Here is a 20883-nt window from a genome sequence, read left to right on the forward strand (position 1 = left end):
ACTCAAAATTGGTAGCAGTAAAAGATGGACTAGGAGGTGAGGGTGAGACAGAAGTCATAATTACAAGTGCCACTGCACAATCTGTTTTCTGTAACATGCTGGGTACTTTACCCCACTTCTGTAGTACCAGTACAAGGTACTGTGAACACCTACTGGTGAATCCTCATAACTGGAGAAGGGAGTAATGTAATGGTCAGAGTGTAATGTGAAAAGCAGCTGTTACCCAGAACCCTGAAACAGAGGGCCTAAATTAAATGAGAATATTCTTCAACAGGTCCTCTAACTCTTGTTTTCAACAAGATAGAAGATAATATGGATACTTTTTGGTGTTGGTCTGTCCACCAAGCATTCAGTTGCTACCATTATTTCCTGAATGTTTTGCCTTTGTGTCTGTCCATAGACTTCCTTTAAGGCTGCTCACTTCTATAAGGAAGGAGAGGAGGAGACTGGTTCAAATCTCTGGAGGTTGGCATGAAGGTGGGTAAATCAGGGGAACACTATAGAGTAAGATCATGGCAAGTGTCTTTGATCCAAGTGGGTATGGGAACTCCTCCATCTCTCCTGCTTGCTGCTATATTTGCAACTGCCACAGCATCCCTTTTCCATTTCCTTCAATAGATATTAGGAATATTGGGGTATGTGTGGATTGGTTGTGAAAGGGAAAAGGAAACCTGAGAACATGGACATTGAGATAGGAAACAACAAATTGAACTATTGTGGTAAGAGATACTTCCATCAGGGTCAGCGTGCCCTCTTATTTATCCACAGTCAAGCTCCACTCTTTCCTTTATTTTTACTTATTCCAAGGCTGCTTTAGGGCTTGACGACACTGGAATCAAGGAAAGGAGGGGAAAATTGCACCACATCCTTGCAGGTTGGTGTGAAGTAGGTACAACTTTGGGTGGGGAAGTGGAAATCAACACTGGCCCAAGAGTGATTAGGGTAATCTGGGGCCTCCTAAGCCTCTCCCATTGCCAACACTCACCAGTTTCACACCTGTTTTATAGCAGGCAAAGTAATGTGGCAAAATCTGGGGTAAAACATGTGGGTCCAACTGTTCCACTAAGTATTCAAGGTCCAGTCTCTCCATGTGAATCTCTGCATGGAGTGATGCAATTAGAAGAGATTCAAAGCCCTGTATCATTCTTTTTCCTTAGATCCACCTCTAGTGGCAGCTCTGGTGGTGTTGGATTGCTGCTGACCACCACCGTCAACAGGTCTGCTTCTACTTGGGAACATCCATCATCCCGCAGCTTGCTTGTACCTATGCACTTTGTGGTATTGACTGAGGCTAGGCTTTGGAAGGAGATCGATTGATGGACTGGTGATTGACTCTAACTCTTGTTTTCAACTATATCACCTGAACTGAAGATCATAGTGTGAAGATATAAAACTGTGAGAGATCTGTGGTAGAGGCTGAGACGGGTAGGGGTACTTAACTGGGCCTCCTCTGTAACTTATACCATGACTGGGGCTGAGATTGAACAAGCTGCCCAGGAGAAGCCTGAAAAGAAGGCTGAAGAAGAGATTGGGGGTGGGGCTGAAAGAAAGAATAAAGTCCCACTGGTGGTCAGACCCAAGGTTAGAACCCAGGCACAGGTAATGCCTGGGGTAAGGCCTAAATCTGATGTCATGGTAGTAGGTGGGGCAAAGCCCAAAGCAGAAACCATGGCAGTAGGTGTGGTGCATACTAAGAATGAGGCCAAGGTAATCCCTGGGGTGAGGCCTACAGATAAAGCCCCTTCATGGACCATGACTGAATATGATGGTGAGGAGATGTTAAAGAGAGAGGTAGTGTCCCAGACCAATTCCATAGCCTGGCCACTGGTCAGTACTGAGTTTGAGTCAGTTGCTAAAACGAAGACCTTATCTATGGATAGGGAACTGATCAGTGTGGACACTGATTCCTTTCCTGTCACCAAGGTCAAGTCCCAATTAGGAATACAGCCTTTGTTTGGGTCAGAGGAAAAGTCCAATGTGGGATCCTGGTGGTGCCCCACACCTACATTCAAACAAGAGATCTCTCACAATTGTGATTTCAGATGGGTGGACAGATCTTGTTTGAATTCCTGGTTCTGGAGTGGAGAAGAGGTCAGTACAAAGTTTCATCCTAGAGACAGGGTAAAGGCCAATGCCAGATCCAGGCACAAGGCCAAAGAAGAGGCCATGTCTAGGCCCAATACCAACTGGGAGTTTTATGTGTCCAGTGCTGGCTCTGAGGATGAATCTATTAAGACATCCTGGCTCTGGGCCAGAGAAAAGGCTAATATCTGGTCCATACCCAAGGAAGAGAACAATAACAGGTCCAGGTTTAGGTCCAAGAAAGAAGTCTTTGAGTCCATTTCTGGATCTGAATGTGAGGACAATGTGAATTCCTGGTTCTGGGCTAGAGAGGAGGGCAAATGCAGGTCTAAACCCAGAGTCAGGAAAGGGGCCAATGTCAGGGCCAGGCACAGGACCAAGCAAGAAGCTTCCATTGATTTTGTATCTGGATCTTTAGATGTAGTCCAAAAAGAGTCCTGGTTCTGGCCTGGAGAAAAGGCTAGTAACTTGTCAAGGCCCAAGTTCAAGAAAGAGGCCAAGGCCAGAATAATGGCAAAGGAAAAGGTCAAAACTAAGGCCAGAGCCAGGGCCAAGCCAGAAGCCAGGTCCAAAGAGGAGTTGCTCACTGGGACCTGGTTCTGGGCTGCAGAAGAATCCAGCATGGTAGGTGGGGCCAGTGTCAAGTACAGCTCTCAAGTGGAGGATGATTCAATTTTTGGCAGTTGGTTCTGGACTGAAGAAGAAGCCAGTATAGGGACTGATGCTAGCAGTAAATACAGACCAAGTACTGAGGAGGAATCTATTGGCAATTTCATCCTTGGGTCTGGGGAAAAGGCCAGTATGGAAACTGGGGCTGAGGCCACCTCCAAATCTATGCTAGAAGATGATAAAGAAAATGTCATTGCTGGTTCCTGCTTCTGGATTAGTGAAGAGACCAACGTAGAGGCTGAGGAAGAGACCATATTTGGGTCTTGGTTTTGGGTCAGTGATGGGGCCAATATGGAAGTTGATATTAGAGCCAGCTGTGCATCCAGGCTAAGGTCTGAGGAAGAAGGGGTCATTGGTCCCTGGTTCTGGGATGGAAAAGAGGTTGATACAGAGGCTGAGTTTGGAGAAGCCAGGCCAGGAGATGAAGAGTCAATATTTGGGTCCTGGTTTTGTGCTGGAAACCAGGCCAAGATGGATTCTGGGGCTAAAGTCAGTTGTGATACCATGCCAGGGGCTGAGGAGGAACCCATTATTGGGTCATGGTTCTGGAATGGAATAGAAGCTTGTGTGGGGACTGAGGTCAGCAACAAGTCTACCCTGAAGGACAAGGAGGAGGTTATTATATCATCTTGGTTTGGGACCACAGAAGAGGTCAGTATAAAGTATGGAACTGGTGCCAGATGCAAATTTATGGCAGAGGCTGAAGAGATCAATAATGAGTCTTACTTCTGGGATGAAGAAGACCCCTGCATATATACTGCCAATGGAAGCAGGTGGAAGTCTAGGCCAGAGGAGGAACAGGACACTGTTAATTCATCGTTCTGGTCCAGGAAACACACAAAGCCAGAGACCATTATAGGGCCCTGGTTATGGGCTACAGAAGAGGTCAGTATAGATGATGGGACTGGAGAAGAGACCAACCCACTGATCGAAGAGGAGACCATGATCACATCCTGGTTCTGGAAAGGAGATGAAACCATTAGAGTGGCTACAGACAAAGAAGAATCCAGGCCAGATGCTGAGGAGGAGGACATTATTGGTTCTTGGTTCTGGGCTGGGGAGGAGGACAGGCTCAAGACAGCAGCTGAAGCTAGAGAAGAGGACAGGCTGGCAGCTGAGGAGGAAGCTATTGTTGGGTCTTGGTTCTGGGCCAGGAAAGAGATAATTAGGAAAGAGGCTGGCTTTTGTAACAAATCCAGTCCAGAGGCTAAAGAGGAGGAAGCCATTGTTGGGTCCTCGTTCTGGGCTGAAAAAGAGGCCAGTATGGAGGCAGGAGCCAGTTTCGAGTCCATGCCAGTGACTGAGGAAGAGGAAATCACTGTTGGGTCCTGGTTTGGGGCTGAAAAAGACAACAGTATAGAGGTTGGGCCTCAGGCAATAGAAGAGAGCAGGTCAAGGACTGAAGAAGAAATCATTTTAGGGTCCTGGTCCTGTGCTGCAAAAGAAGTCAGTGTAGAAGCAGAAACATTCTGTGCATTCAATCCAGAGGATGATGAGATAATTGTTGAGTCCTGGTTCTGGTCTGAAGAGAAGGCTATTAATGAGACTGGAACTGTTGTAACTTGTGAGACCAGGCCAGACAATGAGGAAAAGGCAGTTTTTGGGTCCTGGTTTGGAGCTAAAGATGAGGCCAATAACAGGACTGACAATGGGACCAACTGTGAGACCAGGACAGTAGATGAGGAGGATGATCCCATAGTGGGATCCTGGTTCTGGGCAGGAGATGAGGCCCATTTTGAACCAAACCCTAGCCCTGTGTTGAGGGCCATTTGCAGGTCTAGGTGTTCATTTGAGCAGGAGCCTGATGCTTCACACAGGCCCCAGAGCTGGGAAGAGGTCACTGTTCAGTTCAAGCCTGGTCCATGGGGTAGGGTTGGCTTCCCATCTCCAATACCCTTTAGATTTCCAAAAGAAGCAGCATCTATGTTCTTTGAAATGTTTGGAGGAAAGCCAAAGCACATGGAACTTAACCCAGAAGGGGAAGAGCAGGAATCTTTGCTTCAGCCTGATCAGCCTGATCCTGAGTTTCCATTTCAATATGATCCATCCCACAGGTCAGTCAGGGAAATTCGGGAACATCTTAGGGCCAGAGAGAGTGCAGAACCTGAGAGTTGGTCCTGCAGCTGCATACAGTGTGAGCTTAATATTGGTTCTGAAGAGTTTGAAGAACTCCTTTTATTAATGGACAAAATCCGAGATCCTTTTATTCATGAGATATCTAAAATCGCAATGGGTATGAGAAGTGCTTCTCAATTTACCCAAGATTTCATTCGGGATTCAGGTGTTGTCTCACTTATTGAAACCTTGCTCAATTATTCCTCCTCCCGAGTTAGGACAAGTTTTTTGGAAAACATGATTCGCTTGGCTCCACCATATCCAAATCTAAACATGATTCAGACATATGTATGTCAAATGTGTGAAGAAACCCTTTCTTATAGCTTAGATTCCCCTGAGCAAATTTCTGGAATAAGGATGATTAGACACCTCACCACAACTACTGACTATCACACACTGGTTGCCAAGTATATGTCAGAATTTCTCTCCTTACTAGCCATGGGCAATAGCAGAACAAGGTTTCATGTTCTGAAAATACTACTGAATTTGTCTGAAAATCCTGTCATGACAAAAGAACTACTCAGTGATGAAGCAATGTCAGAATTTATGGGCCTTTTTAACAGGAAAGAGACAAATGACAATATTCAAGTTGTTCTAGCAATGTTTGAGAATATTGGTAACAATATCAAAAAGGAGATGGTGTTGTTCACTGATGATGATTTCAGTCTTGAGCCACTTATTTCCGCATCCCATGAAATTGAGGAGTTTGCTAGGGAACTGCAAAGCAAAACAAATGATCAATATGACCCTGAAGCAGGCCAGTAAAATTAGTATAATTAATCACTTGCCTTTGTCCTAATGTTCCTGAGTTACCAATTCCTTGAATAATGTTTTGATTTACATAGTCGGTTGTGTTGTAGTGTACATCTTTATTGCTAGCACAGACTTTGCCCAACTCTGTATGAGCTGAATCATTCTTCTGATGCCAAATGAATATTAGAACTGACAGAACATTTGTTGATATTTGTGTTTTTGTCTAAATTGTGACACTTAGTATTTCAGCTAGAGTGAACTGAGCCATCATAAGTAAGCCAGCTACCCTTCTGATTGTTGTTCTAGTGTGTTGATGTCTATTTGAGTCTTGTGTTTTCAATAAAGTTCTGTTTTAAAGTTGTCAGAAGTCACCCTTCTCCTTGAACTTAAAATATAGATGCAAAGATAACACAGGAACACACACAGATAATTAATCTATAAATAATATGCTCATTGAAAAAGTATATTCTGATGACATTAAATGCAAAGATTACCATGGGCTGCTACTCAGGGCATACCTCAGGAGAAAAAGAACTCAATTAAGCTGGGCTCTGGAATGTATGAAAGACTGGGTGGTGTGAATAAAAACATGGAGTTGGGAAAAGTTGTTCTATGTGAGTGAGTTACCCAGTCAGCCTGGAGTGGCTGGGAGGGGTGTATTAAGGGAGAGAGAGGATGAGATAAGTTTTGAAGAAATAAGAAGTTGAAGTTTGCATCTCAAAATATGGGTGTTTCATTGATACTGCTTAAAAGTTAAAATAATTAAGAAAGTACAGAAAATTAACTGAGACAGGAAAACCATTTCTTCATAGTGGTGCCCATGGAAAATGTTATGGTGGTAATACCATACAGCCTCTAAAAGTGATGAGGTATAGATTTTTCAATTGAATAAGAAAATAATAAAGCAAAATGCTTTATTTGGTGGAATAGAAAAGACTGGTATTATACATAGAAAGTATAATTCCATCGTAAAAATAAATGTGGTAAATAGACCAAATGTATGCAGTTTTGACTGTAAAACATAACAAAGGAGTAAACAAATGTGAGAGACTACAACTTCAAAATGACTGGCTTGCCAAGTAAAAATACATAATAAATTAAAGGGAATAAACTTTAAAATTTTCAAAGTTCCTGAATTCACGCTACATGTTTTTCACATTCAAAAATGTAATACATATTCAGACAGAAGCAAAAGTCAGGCATACAGTTGTTTTGGTTTGGGATAGGGGATTTTGGGCAGTCCAGGTTAAGAGTAAATCTGCAAAGTTTTATTATTTTCAGGAAAACAACCAAACATGGTGACCCTGTCATTTTTTTATTTGTCAGGATGGAAAGTGGTATTTTTTCCTACCTGATTCTGGTATGCAAGGTTTATGGGCATAGAGCAAAGTGGTAGTTTTGCCTGCCCTCACAGTGTTTGTTTTGCTTATCAATATTTTTCAAGACATACTGTGTGTGTGTGTGTGTGTGTGTGTGTGTTAATATGTCTCCAGAGTATCATACAGATTAATAAAAATAACTTCCTTCCCAAACCCCTTCCTCATCAAGTATTCCTTGCCAGCCCTGTGCTCCTAAAGAGCAAGGCCCAGGCCTAGCACTAGCACTGGAAGTTCCAGCTCTAAATCCAGCCTTCCTTCAGCTCTCTATCTTCACCAGGGTCAGGAGCTTCAAATTCTTCTAGCAAGCATCTCAACCTCAGGGGCAGAATATTCTACCATCCATGCTGCAGGGCTGCGGCAGACAGGTTGACTACATGGTCACGTAAAGCTGGTGGTGGGTCACGTGACCACGCTCTCACTTGCAGAAGCACAGAGGTGTGTCGCACTGAAAGGGGACTGGAAGGACATACACCTGACAACTGACAGATGGCCACGGGAGGAGTGGTAGAATGTTGGGCTGGGTGGGTAGGTGTCTCTCCATCCTGAAAACGGATGTCTCAGGCGACTGGAATTACAGCATTTGTTTTTAGAGGGCACAATCCCTCAGCCAGCGTCTGAGCCGGAATCAGTCTTTTGCCCAGGAGCTCAAGAGGCAGGAAGTCATCCTGCAGGAGGCAAATGTGGAGAGAAGCAGTGGTTGCTGTTGGAGGAGGTGGGTGCGAGGCTGGGAATGGCATCCATGGGACATGGTGGCTGAGAATAGGTCCGGTGCGGGAAGTCCCTAGGACCATCCTGGGTCTCTGCTTCTCTCACCTTCTGAACACCCCTCCCCCACTCCCAGGCTCCCCGCCCAGCCCAGTTGTGTGTGACTCCATTACTATGTGTCCGGTAAGGGAGGTGGACTCACGGAGGGAGTTGGCTTTAGGGGAGACCAGAGAGAGGAAATGGTGAAGTGACAATTCCTGAACACCCGTGGCGTTTTCTTTAAAAAGTCAGGGATGGGGACTAATGGGATCTATAATTTACATTACCACACCCATCCTCTCACCTAGTTGGCACTCTTTCTTTGCTGTCTTTCAAATGGTCCGGATGGCTAAGCTCAATACTGGGGGCGAGTTGGGGTTGGAGATGAGAGGGGAACAAGATTGACTTTTATTCCAAGGCTCCAACTGACTGGAGGTGTAAGAGCGTAATTAACCTCAATCCCGCCTGCTCTAGGGAAGGTGAGAGGCAACACACTTAAGAGGAAAGAACCTGGGGGCCCCTGGGTGGCTCAGTAGGTTAAGCAACTGACTTCGGCTCAGGCCATTATCTTGGGTTCGTGGGTTCAAGCCCCACATCAGGCTCTCTGCTGTCAGCCCCGAACCCACTTATATATACATATATATATATACACACACACATATATATACATATATATATATATATAATTTTTACACATACACACACACACACACACACACACACACGTGAATTGGTAGCTTCGGTATGGACTAAATGTTAAAAAAAAAAAAAAGAGGAAGGAACCTAGATGCTTTGGGCTCTTCCCATAAGATTTCTTATTGGTATACCAGCAAGCTTCTCAACTCCCAAGACAATCCTTGTATCTCATCCGGGGCAGCAGTGTTCTGGAGGTCTGCCCTGGATATAAGGTTCTGAAAGGGCCTAGATCCATTGTACTCCCAACAGCTCCCTCCCATCTAGGGATGCAAAGGTAAGTGCTCTGTCTGCTCTATCCTAGGTCCGTCCCTTTCCCATCCTGAGACTTAGAGGAATGTTTCTAGGAACCACCTATAGAAACCATTTTATGGATGGTCCTACAGGTTCCCCTCTGTCAACCTTCACTTTTTTCCTTGTTTTTGTTTTCTTGGCAAAGCTTTAGACTTGGTGATTTACAGCTCTCCTTTGTGGCACTTCCTTATTTTTCCTTATCTCTTTTGGTCAGAGCTCAGAACTGTGAAAGAGCCACAGTATACCAAAGTTTTTTTAAGGAAAATACAGTTAGGAAAAAATAAATTTTATTAATTCCATTAATTCCTCTATTTGCACATTTTCCAGACTTGAAGCCAGTTGATACATAGAGATCTTTCTCATTCTTTACAGCTGCATAACACTCTCTTGTGCCACTACCATAATTTGTTCAATCACTCTGTATGTGGATATTTATTTCCAATATTTTGCTGTTATAATTAATGGTAGTATAACCTTACGCAAATGTATTTTTGAATGGTTAGAGTTCTGTCTTCAGGGCATATTTATAGAAATGGGGATGGTGGATCAAATGATAGTTATGTGCAGTGTAGTTTTATTAGGTAATCTCAAATATCCCTCCAAAGAGGTATTACACATTTTCACACCCACCAGCAATGTATGAGAGTGCCTGTTTTCCTTCAGCCTTGCCAGTTAACTTAATATCCTTTTAATATTTGTAGAATATATACTGATGTCACCTCTCTTGTTCCTAATGTTAGTAATTGGGTCTTCTGTTTTTTTTTTCATTATCATTGTGGCTAATATATTACCAGAATCCCACCAAGGGCCAACCTTGCAAGCAGACCTTTTTAGGCTAGCAAATTCAGGTCTGCTGTGTTAACTCTTATACACATTTGGTGAATGGTGTTAGAACAATTACCTAGTCATTTGGGAAAAACAAATAAAGTTAGATGAGACTCCAATACATATGAGCAAATTCTAGGAAAAATAGGTATCTTAAATATTTTAAAAGATATGGGAGGCTAAAGAGAAAGAAACACTCATTTACCTAGAATAAATATTCTCTTGTGTTATGTAGAGGAAAATGGACATAGATTCTTATGTAGAGGAAAGTGGACATGGATTCTTTCCATGTAATACCAGTATCTTTTATTAAATAGTCTGCCCTACTCCAATGGTTTCCAATGTCTCCTTTGTAGTGTATGGAGTTGGTTTCATAAATGTTTCTCAGGTAAATGCTCTCTGGTGTTAGAAATATACAGGTTTGCTTATTGCAGTTTATAATAAGCATTGAGGGTTATCTGAAATGTTATATCCATAATTCACATATGTGATTGGATTCTACAGTTAATTTTATCATTTTATCATATCTTTATTTTTTTATTATGAAATTTATTGTCAAATTGGTTTCCATACAACATCCAGTGATCATCCCAACAGGTGCCCTCCTCAATACCCATCACCCACCCACCCCTCCCTCCCACCCCCCATAAACCCTCAGTTTGTTCTCAGTTTTTAGGAGTCTCTTATGTTTTGGCTCCCTCCCTCTCTAACCACTTTTTTTCCTTCCCCTCCCCCATGGTCTTCTGTTAAGTTTCTGAGGACCCACATAGGAGTGAAAACATATGGAATCTGTCCTTCTCTGTATGACTTATTTCACTTAGCATGACACTCTCCAGTTCCATCCACGTTGCTACAAAAAGCCATATTTCATTCTTTCTCATTTCCACGTTAATTTTATTATATCTTTAATATGATATCATTATATTGACTTCTTTGAAACTCTTGGAATTTCAAAATAGGAAAGTGTGTTGGCCAGGCCAAAAAATATGTCTTTGTGTTGCCAAAGCCACGTTGTTGTCTTTCATGAAGACTTTCATGATGGTGCTTATTACCTAGATGACTTTTTAAAGAATCAACAATTTCTGTACCTAAACCATACCAGATTAGAAGCTGAATTTCCTCACATAGAAAATTAACATCCATTTACATAGGATAAGCTTATAATTAATAAAATCACAAGGCTTATATAGAACCCAGAGTATCAGTTTACTTATTTGTACAGAGAAATAGCAACATCAGAGGAAATAATATAATCCATTGGATTTTCTCACTGTACAACTGTAGGAAATTAAAATCAAAATCAAAAGGTCAATTAACTTGAATTTAAAAGCACTTTTTTCATATATTTTTTTTGAGAGGGAGAGAGAGGGAGAGAGGGAAAGCATAAGTTGGGGAAGGACAGAGAGAGGGAGGGAGAGAATCTTAAGTAGGCTCCACACTCAGCATGGTGCCTGATGTGGGGCTCGATCCCATGACCCTGGGATCATGACCTGAGCCTAAACCAAGAGTCGGACGCTCAACCAAATGAGCCACCCCATTCATATTTAAAGTGTTTAAAAGTTTGTTATAAGGCTAGAAGATAAGATTACTCTTGTTTCAAATTTTTTCAAAAATTTTTCCACCTTTATTTAAATGAATTGACAAAAAAACATTGTGTAAGTTTAAGGTGTACAATGTGATTATTTGATATACATATATATTGTGAAATTATTACCACAAATTTGTTAGTTAACATCCATCACCTCACTAGTTACCTTGTGTGTGTGGTGTGTGTGTTTGTGTGTGTGTGTGTGTGTGTGTGTGTGTTAATAACACTTAAGATCTACTGTCTTAGCAAATTTCAGTTTATAATACACTATTGTTAACTACAGGCATCAGGCTGTACGTTAGATCCCCAGGACTAACTCATCTGATAACTGCAAGTTTGTACCCTTTGAACTACATCTCCCCGTTTCCCTCACCTAATTGGCAACCACCAGTCTACTCTGTTTCTGAGTTTGAATTTTTTAGACTCCACATATGACAACATACAGTGTTCATCTTTCTCTGACTGATTTCACTTAGCATAATGTCCCCAAGGTCCATCCATGTTGTCTCAAATGGCAGGATATCCTTCTTTCTCATGGCTGAATATTATTCACATTTCTAATGTAAATATTATTTACATTTTCTTGATTCATTTATCCATCAGTACATAATTAAGTGGTTTCCATGTCTTGGCTATTGTGAACAATACTTCAAAGAAACATGGGGGTGCAGATATCTTTTTGAAATAGTGACTTCATTTCCTTTGAATATATACCCAGAAGTTGGATTCTTGGGTCATATGGTAGTTCTATTTTTAAGTTTTTTGAAAATCCTCCACAGTTTTCCATAGTGGCTGTTCCAATTTACATTCCCACCAACAGTGCAAAACAATTCCGTTATCTTCACATTCTTGTCAGCACACATATCTCTTGCTCTTTGATAATAGACATTCTAACAGATGTGAAGTGAGATCTCACTGTGGTTTTGATTTGCATTTCTCTAATGATTAGTGATGTTGAACATATTTTCAAGGACCTGTTAGCCATTTATATATCTTCCGAGGAAAACAGTCTATGCAGATCTTAGGCCCATTTTAAAATCAGATGATGATGATGATGATGATGATTACTATTCAGTTGTATTGTTTCCTTATATATTTTGAATATATGGTTTGCAAATATTTTCTCCCATTCTGTATGCTGTGTTTTCATTTTGTTTATCATTTATTTTGCTGTGCAGAAGTTTTTTAGTTTGATATAGTCCTAATTGTTTATTTTTACTATTGTTCCCTGTGACCTTGGCATCATATCCAAATATATAGTTGCCAAGATCAATATCCTTTTTTTTTCTTTAGGAGGAATTTCAGGTATTAAATTTAAGTCTTTAGTCCATTTTGAGTCAATTTTTGTGAATGGTGTAAGATAGGGGTCAACCTTCATTCACTGTCATGTGAATATCCAGTTTCTCAGCACAATTTATTGAAGAGAATGTCTTTGCCCCATTGAGTATTCTTGGCACTCTTGCCAAATATTAGTTCACCATCTATATGTGAGTTTACTTCTGGGGTCTCAATTCTGTTCCATTTCTCTATTTGTATGATTTTATGACAGTACCTTGATGTTTTGATTATCTAGTTTTGAAATAAAGGTTGAAATCAGGAAATGTGATGTCTCCAGCTTCGTTCTTCTTTCTCAATATTTTTTTGGGTATGTGAAGTCTTCCGTGGTTTCATGCAAATTTTAGGATTTTTATTATATTTCTGATAAAATTCCACTGGAATTTTGATAGGGATTACATTTAATTTATATATCACATTGTGTAATGTAATATGGACATTTGAACAATATTAATTATTCTGCTCAGTAAACACAGAACAGTTTTCTATTTGTTTCTTCTTCAATTTCTCTTACCAATATCTTCTAGTTTACAATGTACAGATCTTTCACCTTAAATTTATCCCTAAGTATTTTGTTGTTTTGATGGTATTGTAATTTGAGATTATTTTCTTTGTTTCTTTAACAGTTTGTTGTTAGTGTATAGGAACACAACTAATTTTTCTTTATTGATTGTATATCTTAAAACTTTAACGAATTTGTTCCAACAGTTTTTTGGTTGAGTCTTTAGGATTTTTTTAATTTAGTTTTTTTCTTTTTAATTTACATCCAAATTAGTTAGCATATAGTGCAACAATGATTTTGGGAAGAGATTCCTTAGTGCCCCTAACCCATTTAGCCCAACCCCAATCCCAAAACCCCTGCAGTATCCCTGTTTGTTCTCCATATTTATGAGTCTCTTCTGTTTTGTCCCCCTCCCTGTTTTTATATTATTTTTGTTTCCCTTCCCTTATACTCACCTGTTTTGTCTCTTCAGGTCCTCATATGAGTGAAGTTATATGATTTTTGTCCTTCTCTGACTAATTTCACTTAGCATAACACCCTCCAGTTCCATACATGTAGTTGCAAATGGCAAGATTTCATTCTTTTTGATTGCCAACTAATACTCCATTGTATATATATACCACATCTTCTTTATCCATTCATCCATCGATGGACATTTGGGCTCTTTCCATACTTTGGCTATTGTTGATAGTGCTGCTATAAACATTGGGGTGCATCTGTCCCTTCAAAACAGCACACCTGTATACCTTGGATAAATGCCTAGTAGTGCAATTTCTAGGTCATAGGGTAGATCTATTTTTACTTTTTTGAGGAATCTCCATACTGTTTTCCAGAGTGGCTGCACCAGCTTGCATTACCACCAACAATGCAAAAGAGATCCTCTTTCTCCACATCCTCGCCAACATCTGTTGTTGCCTGAGTTGTTAATGTTAGCCATTCTGACAGGTGTAAGGTGGAATCTCATTGTGGTTTTGACTTGTATTTTCCTGATGATGAGTGAAGTTGAGCATTTTTTCTTGTGTCAGTTAGCCATCTGGATGTATTCTTTGGAGAAGTGTCTATTCATGTCTTTTTCCCATTTCTTCACTGGATTATTTGATTTTGGGGCGTTGAGTTTGATAAGTTGTTTACAGATTTTGGATACTAACCCTTTATCTGATATGTCGTTTGTAAATATCTTCTCCCATTCTCTCAGTTGCCTTTTAGTTTTGTTAATTATTTCCTTTGATGTGCAGAAGCTTTTTATTTTGATGAGGTCCCAGGAGTTCATTTTTGCTTTTGTTTCCCTTGCCTCTGGAGACGTGTTGAGTAAGAAGTTGCTGCGGCCAAGATCAAAGAGGTTTTTGCCTGCTTTCTCCTCGAGGATTTTGATGGCTTCCTGTCTTAAATTGAGGACTTTCATCCATTTTGAGTTTGTTTTTGTGTATGGTGTAAGAAAGTGGTCCAGGTTGATTCTTCTGCATGTCGCTGTCCAGTTTTCCCAGCACCGCTTGCTGAAAAGACTGTCTTTATTCCATTGGATATTCTTTCCTGCTTTGTCAAAGATTAGTTGGCCATACGTTTGTGGGTCCATTTCTGGGTTCTCCATTCTGTTCCATTGATCTGAGTGTCTGTTCTTGTGCCAGTGGCATACTGTCTTGATGATTACAGCTTTGTAGTATAGCTTGAAGTCTGGGATTGTGATGCCTCCTGCTTTGGTTTTCTTTTTCAAGATTGCTTTGGCTATTCCTGGTCTTTTCTGGTTCCATAAAATTTTAGGATTATTTGTTCTAGCTCTGTGAAGAATTCTGGTGTTATTTTGATAGGGATTGCACTGAATATGTAGATTCATTTGGGTATTATCGACATTTTAACAATATTTGTTCTTCCTGTACAGTAACATGGAATCTTTTTTCCATTTTTTTGTGTCTTCTTCAATTTCTTTCATAAGCTTTCTATAGTTTTCAGTGTAGATTTTTCACCTCTTTGGTTAGATTTATTCCTAAGTTTTTTATGAGTTTTGGTGCAATTGTAAATAGGATCGATTCCTTGATTTCTCTTTCTGTCGCTTCATTGTTGGTGTATAGGAATGCAACTGATTTCTGTGCATTGATTTTATATCCTGCAACTTTGCTGAATTCATGAATCAGTTCTAGCAATTTTTTGGTGGAATCTTTTGGGTTTTCCATGTAGAGTATCATGTCATCTGCGAAGAATGAATGTTTGACCTCCTCTTGGCCAATTTGGATGCCTTTTATTTTTTTGTGTGTTGTCTGATTGCAGAGGGTAAGACTTCCAATACTATGTTGAATAACAGTGGCGAGAGTAAACATCTCTGTCTTGTTCTTGACCTTAGGGGGAAAGCTCTCAGTTATTCCCCATTGAGGATGATATTAGCGTTGGGCCATTCTTATATGGCTTTTTATGATCTCCAGGTATGATCCTTCTATCCCTACGTTCCTAAGGGTTTTTATAAAGAAAGGATGCTGTATTTTGTCAAATGCTTTCTCTGCATCTATTGAGAGGATCATATGGTTCTTGTCCTTTCTCTTATTGATGTGATGAATCACGTTAATTGTTTTGCAGATATTGAACCAGTCCTGCATCCCAGGTATAAATCCCGCTTGGTCATGGTGAATAATTTTTTTTAATGTATTGTTGGATCCACTTGGCTAATATGTTGTTGAGGATTTTTGCATCCATGTTCATCAGGGAAATTGATCTATAGTTCTCCTTGTTAGTGGGGTCTCTGTCTGGTTTTGGAATCAAGGTAATGCTGGCTTCATAAAATGAGTTTGGAAGTTTTCCTTCCATTTTTATTTTTTGGAACAGCTTCAAGAGAATAAGTGTTAACTCTTCCTTAAATGTTTGGTAGAATTCCCCTGTGAAGCCATCTGACCCTGGACTCTTGTGTTTTGGGAGATTTTTGATTACTAATTTGAGTTCCTTACTGGTTATGGGTCTGTTCAAATTTCCTATCTCTTCCTGTTTCAGTTTGGGTAGTGTATATGTTTCTAGGAATTCGTCCATTTCTTCCATATTGTGCATTTTATTGGCATATAATTGCTCATAATATTCTCTTATTATTGTTTTTCTTTCTGCTCTGTTGGTTGTGATCTCTCCTCTTTCATTCTTGATTTTATTTACTTGGGTCCTTCCCTTTTTCTTTTTGATCAAACTGGCTAGTGGTTTCTCAATTTTGTTAATTTTTCAGTGAACCAGCTTCTGGTTTCATTGATCTGTTCTACTGTTTTTCTTGTTTTGATAGCTTTAATTTCTGCTCTAGTCGTTATTATTTCCTGTCTTCTTCTGATTTGGGGTTTTATTTGCTGTTCTTTTTCCAGATCTTTAAGGCATAATGTTAGGTTGTGTATCTGAGATCTTTCTTCCTTCTTCAGGAAGGCCTGGATTGCTATATACTTTCCTCTTACAACCACCTTTGCTGCATCCCAGAGGTTTTGGGTTGTGGTGTTATCATTTTCATTGACTTCCATATACTCTATGATTTCCTCTTTAACTTCTTGGTTAGCCCATTCATTCTTTACTAGGATGTTCTTCAGTCTCCAAGTATTTGTTAACTTTCCAAATTTTTTCTTGTGGTTGATTTCGAGTTTCATAGCATTGTGGTCTGAAAATATACACGGTATGATCTCAATCTGTTTATACTTGCTGAGGGCTGATTTGTGTCCCAGTGTGTAGTCTATTCTGGAGAACATTCCATGTGCACTGGAGGAGAATGTATATTCTTCTGCTTTAGGATGAAATATTCTGAATATATCTTTCAAGTCCATGTGGTCCAGTGTGTCATTCAAAGCCACTGTTTCCTTGTTGATTTTTTGATTAGATGATCTGTCCATTGCTGTGAGTGGGGTGTTGAAGTCTCCTACTATTATGGTGTTACTATTGATGAGTTTCTTGATGTTTGTGATTAATTCATTTTTGTATTTCGGTGCACTCACATTTGGTGCATAAATGTTTACAATTGTTAGGTCTTCTTGGTGGATAGACCCCTTGATTATGATATAATGCCCTTCTGCATCTCTTGATACAGTCTTTATTTTAAAGTCTAGATTGTCTGACATAAGTATGGCTACTCCGGTTTTCTTTTGTTGACCATTACCATGATAGATGGTTCTCTATCCCCTTACTTTCAATCTGAAGGTGTATTTAGGTCTAAAGTGGTTCTCTTGTAAACAGCATATAGATGGATCTTGTTTTCTTATCCATTCTGTTACTCTATGTCTTTTGATTGGAGCATTGAGTCCAATGACACTTAGAGTGAATACTGAAAGATATGAATTTATTGCCATTATGTTGCTTGTAGACTTGTGGTTTCTGGTGGTGTTCTCCGGTCCTTTCTAATCTTTGTTGCTTTTGGTATATATGTATGTATGTATTTATATTTTCATCTATTCTCCCTTAAAATTTCTTGCAGGGTTTTTTAATGGTCACAAACTCCTTTAATTTTTGTTTGTCTGGGAAAATTTTTATCTCTCCTATTTTGAATGACAGCCTTGCTGGATAAAGAATTCTTGGCTGCATATTTTTCTGATTCAACACATTGAATATATCCTGCCACTCTCTTCTGGCCTGTCAAGTTTCCGTGGATAGGTCTGCTGCAAACCTGATCTGTCTTCCCTTGTAGGTTAGGGACTTTTTTTCCCTTGCTGCTTTCATGATTCTCTCCTTGCCTGAGTATTTTGTGAATTTGACTATGATATGCCTTGTTGATGGTTGGTTTTTGTTGAATCTAATGGGGGTCCTCTGTGCTTCCTGAATTTTGATGTCTGCATCTTTCCCCAAGTTAGGAAAGTTTTCTGCTATGATTTGCTCACATAACCCTTCTACCCCTATTTCTCTCTCTTCCTCTTCTGGGACCACTATGATTCTGATGTTGTTCCTTTTTAATGAGTCACTGATTTCTCTAATTCTTAAATCGTGCTCTTTTGCCTTAATCTCCTTCTTTTTCTGTTTCATTATTTTCCATAAATTTGTCCTCTGTATCGCTCATTATCTGTTCTGCCTCATCCATCTTTGCCGCTGTGGCATCCATCCATAATTGCAGCTCAGTTATAACATTTTTTATTTCATCCTGACTAGTTTTTACTTCTTTTATCTCCACAGAAAAAGATTCTAATCTATTTTCTACTCCAGCTAGTATTCTCATTATTGTGATTCTAAATTTTGCTTCAGACATCTTGCTTGTATCTGTGTTGTTTAAATCCCTGGCTGTCATTTCTTCCTGTTCTTTCTTTTGGGGTGAATTCCTTAATTTTGTCATTTTTTTTAATTTTTAATTTTTATTTTTTATAATGTTTTTCAAGTTTATTTATTTTTGACACAGAGTGCGAGCATGAGCTGGGGAGGGGCAGAGAGAGAGGGAGACACAGAATCCGAAGCAGATTCCAGGCACCAAGCTGTCAGCACACAGCCTGACACAGGGCTCGAACTCATGAACTGTGAGATCATGACCTGGGCTGAAGTCCGATGCTTAACCAACTGAGCCACCCAGGCACCCCAGTCGTTTCCTCATTTTGAAGGGTGAAAAGGAATTAATGAGGTAGAAAAAAAATTAAATTAAATAAATTAAAATTTAAAAAATATTAAAATTAAAAAGTTAAACACACACACACACACACACACACACACAAATCAAATAAATGATGCTACATCCCAGCTGTGTTTTGGTCTGGGTGTTGAAAGTGGCTTCATAGATTAGAGAAAAAAAGGGGGGGGGTTAGAAAACAAACCAATAAAAAAAACCCAAAACATAATAAAACAAAACAACAAAAAAAGAAATCATTTTGAAATTTGAAAAATTCATACACTGAACTAGACTAAAATGAAATGATGTAAATAAAATAGAATTTGAAAAATGTTACACAAAAGTAAAGAATACAGTAGAAAAAACTAAAGAAAAATATTTTTAATAAAAATTGAAAATGAATTGTTTCCCTTTCTGTATTCAAGAAAAAGAAATGAAACGAAAAAGAGAATAGAGAAAAAGAAAAAAAGGAAATCGTTTGAAAATTTGAAAAAGTGAATACACTGTAGTAGACTAAATTAAAGTGAAGGAAGTAAAATAGAATTTGAAAAAAAATTATATAAAAATGAAAAATATAGTAAAAAATTCAAATAAAAATAGTTTTAATAAAAATTGAGCATAAAAGTGATTTTTTTCTCTTTTTCTATTCAAGAGAAAGAAAATAAATGAAAAAGAGAAAACAGTCAAAGAAAAAAAAGGAAATCATTTGAAAATTTCAAAAATTGAATACAATGAAGTAGGCTAAATTAAAATGATGGAAGTAAAATAGAATTTGAAAAAAATTTACACAAAAGTAGAAAATATAGTAAAAATTTTAAATAAAAGTATTTTTAATAAAAATTGAAAAATTAATTTTTTCTTTCTGTATTCAAGAAAAATAAGTGAAAAAGAGAAGAAAAACAAAATTGAATAGATGGACCTGCTAACAGATTGTAATACGACTGAAATTACTTCATTTTCCCATAGAAGTCAGACTATGAAGTGTTTTATAGTCCATAAACTAAGCAGGCAGTGAGTCTTGTGTTCCTGAAGAGTGAGGTTTGCCCAGTTGGGTGGGGCTTTGTGTAATGGCTTCGTTCTCCACTAGATGGCGCTGCTAGCCTACTGGGGTGGAGTGTTGTGGCATTTGTAGTGGCATATGTACATGTGCAGGAGTGGTGAAAATGACATCACCCAGCTACCCAGCCTCTAGTATCGGAACTCTTTTCTTCCCGATCAGCAATCATGCACCTGTTCTTTGTCTTCAGCTTTCATCCACTCCCTGCTTTTACACACTCTGTGACCAAGCACCAGGTAGTACCTCTCTCCCGAGTTTTGTCTCAGATGCAGCTATTTTCCCTGGCCCCTTACTTTGAGGGACTGCGGCTTTGACCTGTTCTGTCCCTCTGTGGAGGGTCTCACCAAGCAATGGGTGAATGCAGGCTGCACACAGGAATGCTTGCTGGACCCTGCTGCTGCTGGTGCCCCACGACTGAGGCCAGGTGCCAGCCCACCCCAGAAAAAGTTCGTGAGATAGTGTAGCAGCAGCATTTCAGAGACGATGGAAAATCACAACACACATCTGGCACCAGGCTTCACCCTTAATGACCTTGTTCCAGCATCGGCGAATGTGGCCGTTCTCTGGGATCTGCTGGGACCAGGTGGCCTCAACAGTCTCTAACAAATGACCTTTCAGGAGTGGAACCACTTTTCCCTGTGTGGCCCAAGAACCTCCCAGACCCCACTCTGCTCCTGGGGATTATCCTTTCCCACAAGAGCTCCACCAGGTATCGAGCTGCGGAGTTGCAGTCTCTGCGCTCCCCTTGTTTACAATCTTAATGGAATTTAAAACCTTTCCTTTCGCCTTTCTCCTGTCTCCCTTTTTACTTTAGTCCCTGTTGCTGTTTCCAATTTTCCACTTTCCCTCCAGCTGCTTTTGGGAAGGGATGCTTTTCCCGTATTCTCCCCCACCCCATCTCTGTTCTCTCCACCTGCAAAAGCGGCTCTGTGCCCTCCATGGCTTCTCTATCCCCAAGTTCACCTCTCCGCACTGCATACCTACTGAATTCTGTGGTTCTCATTGTGCAAATTGTTGTGTTAATCCTCAGATCAGTTTTCTAGGTGTGCAGGATGGTTTAGTGTTGGTCTGGCTCTATTTCATGGACACGAGACACACAACAAACCTCCATGCTGTTCTGCCATCTTGGTTTCCCCCACATCTTTACGATTTTTTAAATATAAAGTTATTTTATGTGCAAGCACAGATAAGATGTGCACTTATTACTTTCCAATTTAGATGCCTTTTCTTTCTTTTTTTTTTAAATTCTGACACAGTGTTACATTAGTTTTAAGTGTACAACATAGTGATTGAACATCTGTATACATTATGCTATGCTCACGT

The 20883-nt window shown here is 39.7% G+C and overlaps 3 protein-coding genes across 4 annotated transcripts in view; all 3 read left to right on the forward strand.

Moving 5' to 3' along the window:
- LOC125931353 (nuclear RNA export factor 2-like) overlaps positions 1–20883 on the forward strand; it is a 328062-nt gene that overhangs the window by 62216 nt on the left and 244963 nt on the right. The gene's annotated exons all lie outside the window — the stretch shown is intronic.
- ARMCX5 (armadillo repeat containing X-linked 5) overlaps positions 1–20883 on the forward strand; it is a 119223-nt gene that overhangs the window by 41423 nt on the left and 56917 nt on the right. The gene's annotated exons all lie outside the window — the stretch shown is intronic.
- GPRASP1 (G protein-coupled receptor associated sorting protein 1) lies at positions 1043–7059 on the forward strand. Its single transcript, XM_049644106.1, has one exon. The coding sequence runs from the start codon at positions 1465–1467 to the stop codon at positions 5629–5631; it is 4167 nt and encodes a 1388-aa protein (XP_049500063.1). The 5' UTR covers positions 1043–1464; the 3' UTR covers positions 5632–7059.

Source organism: Panthera uncia, chromosome X, assembly GCF_023721935.1.
Source record: "Panthera uncia isolate 11264 chromosome X, Puncia_PCG_1.0, whole genome shotgun sequence".
Taxonomy (NCBI): domain Eukaryota; kingdom Metazoa; phylum Chordata; class Mammalia; order Carnivora; family Felidae; genus Panthera; species Panthera uncia.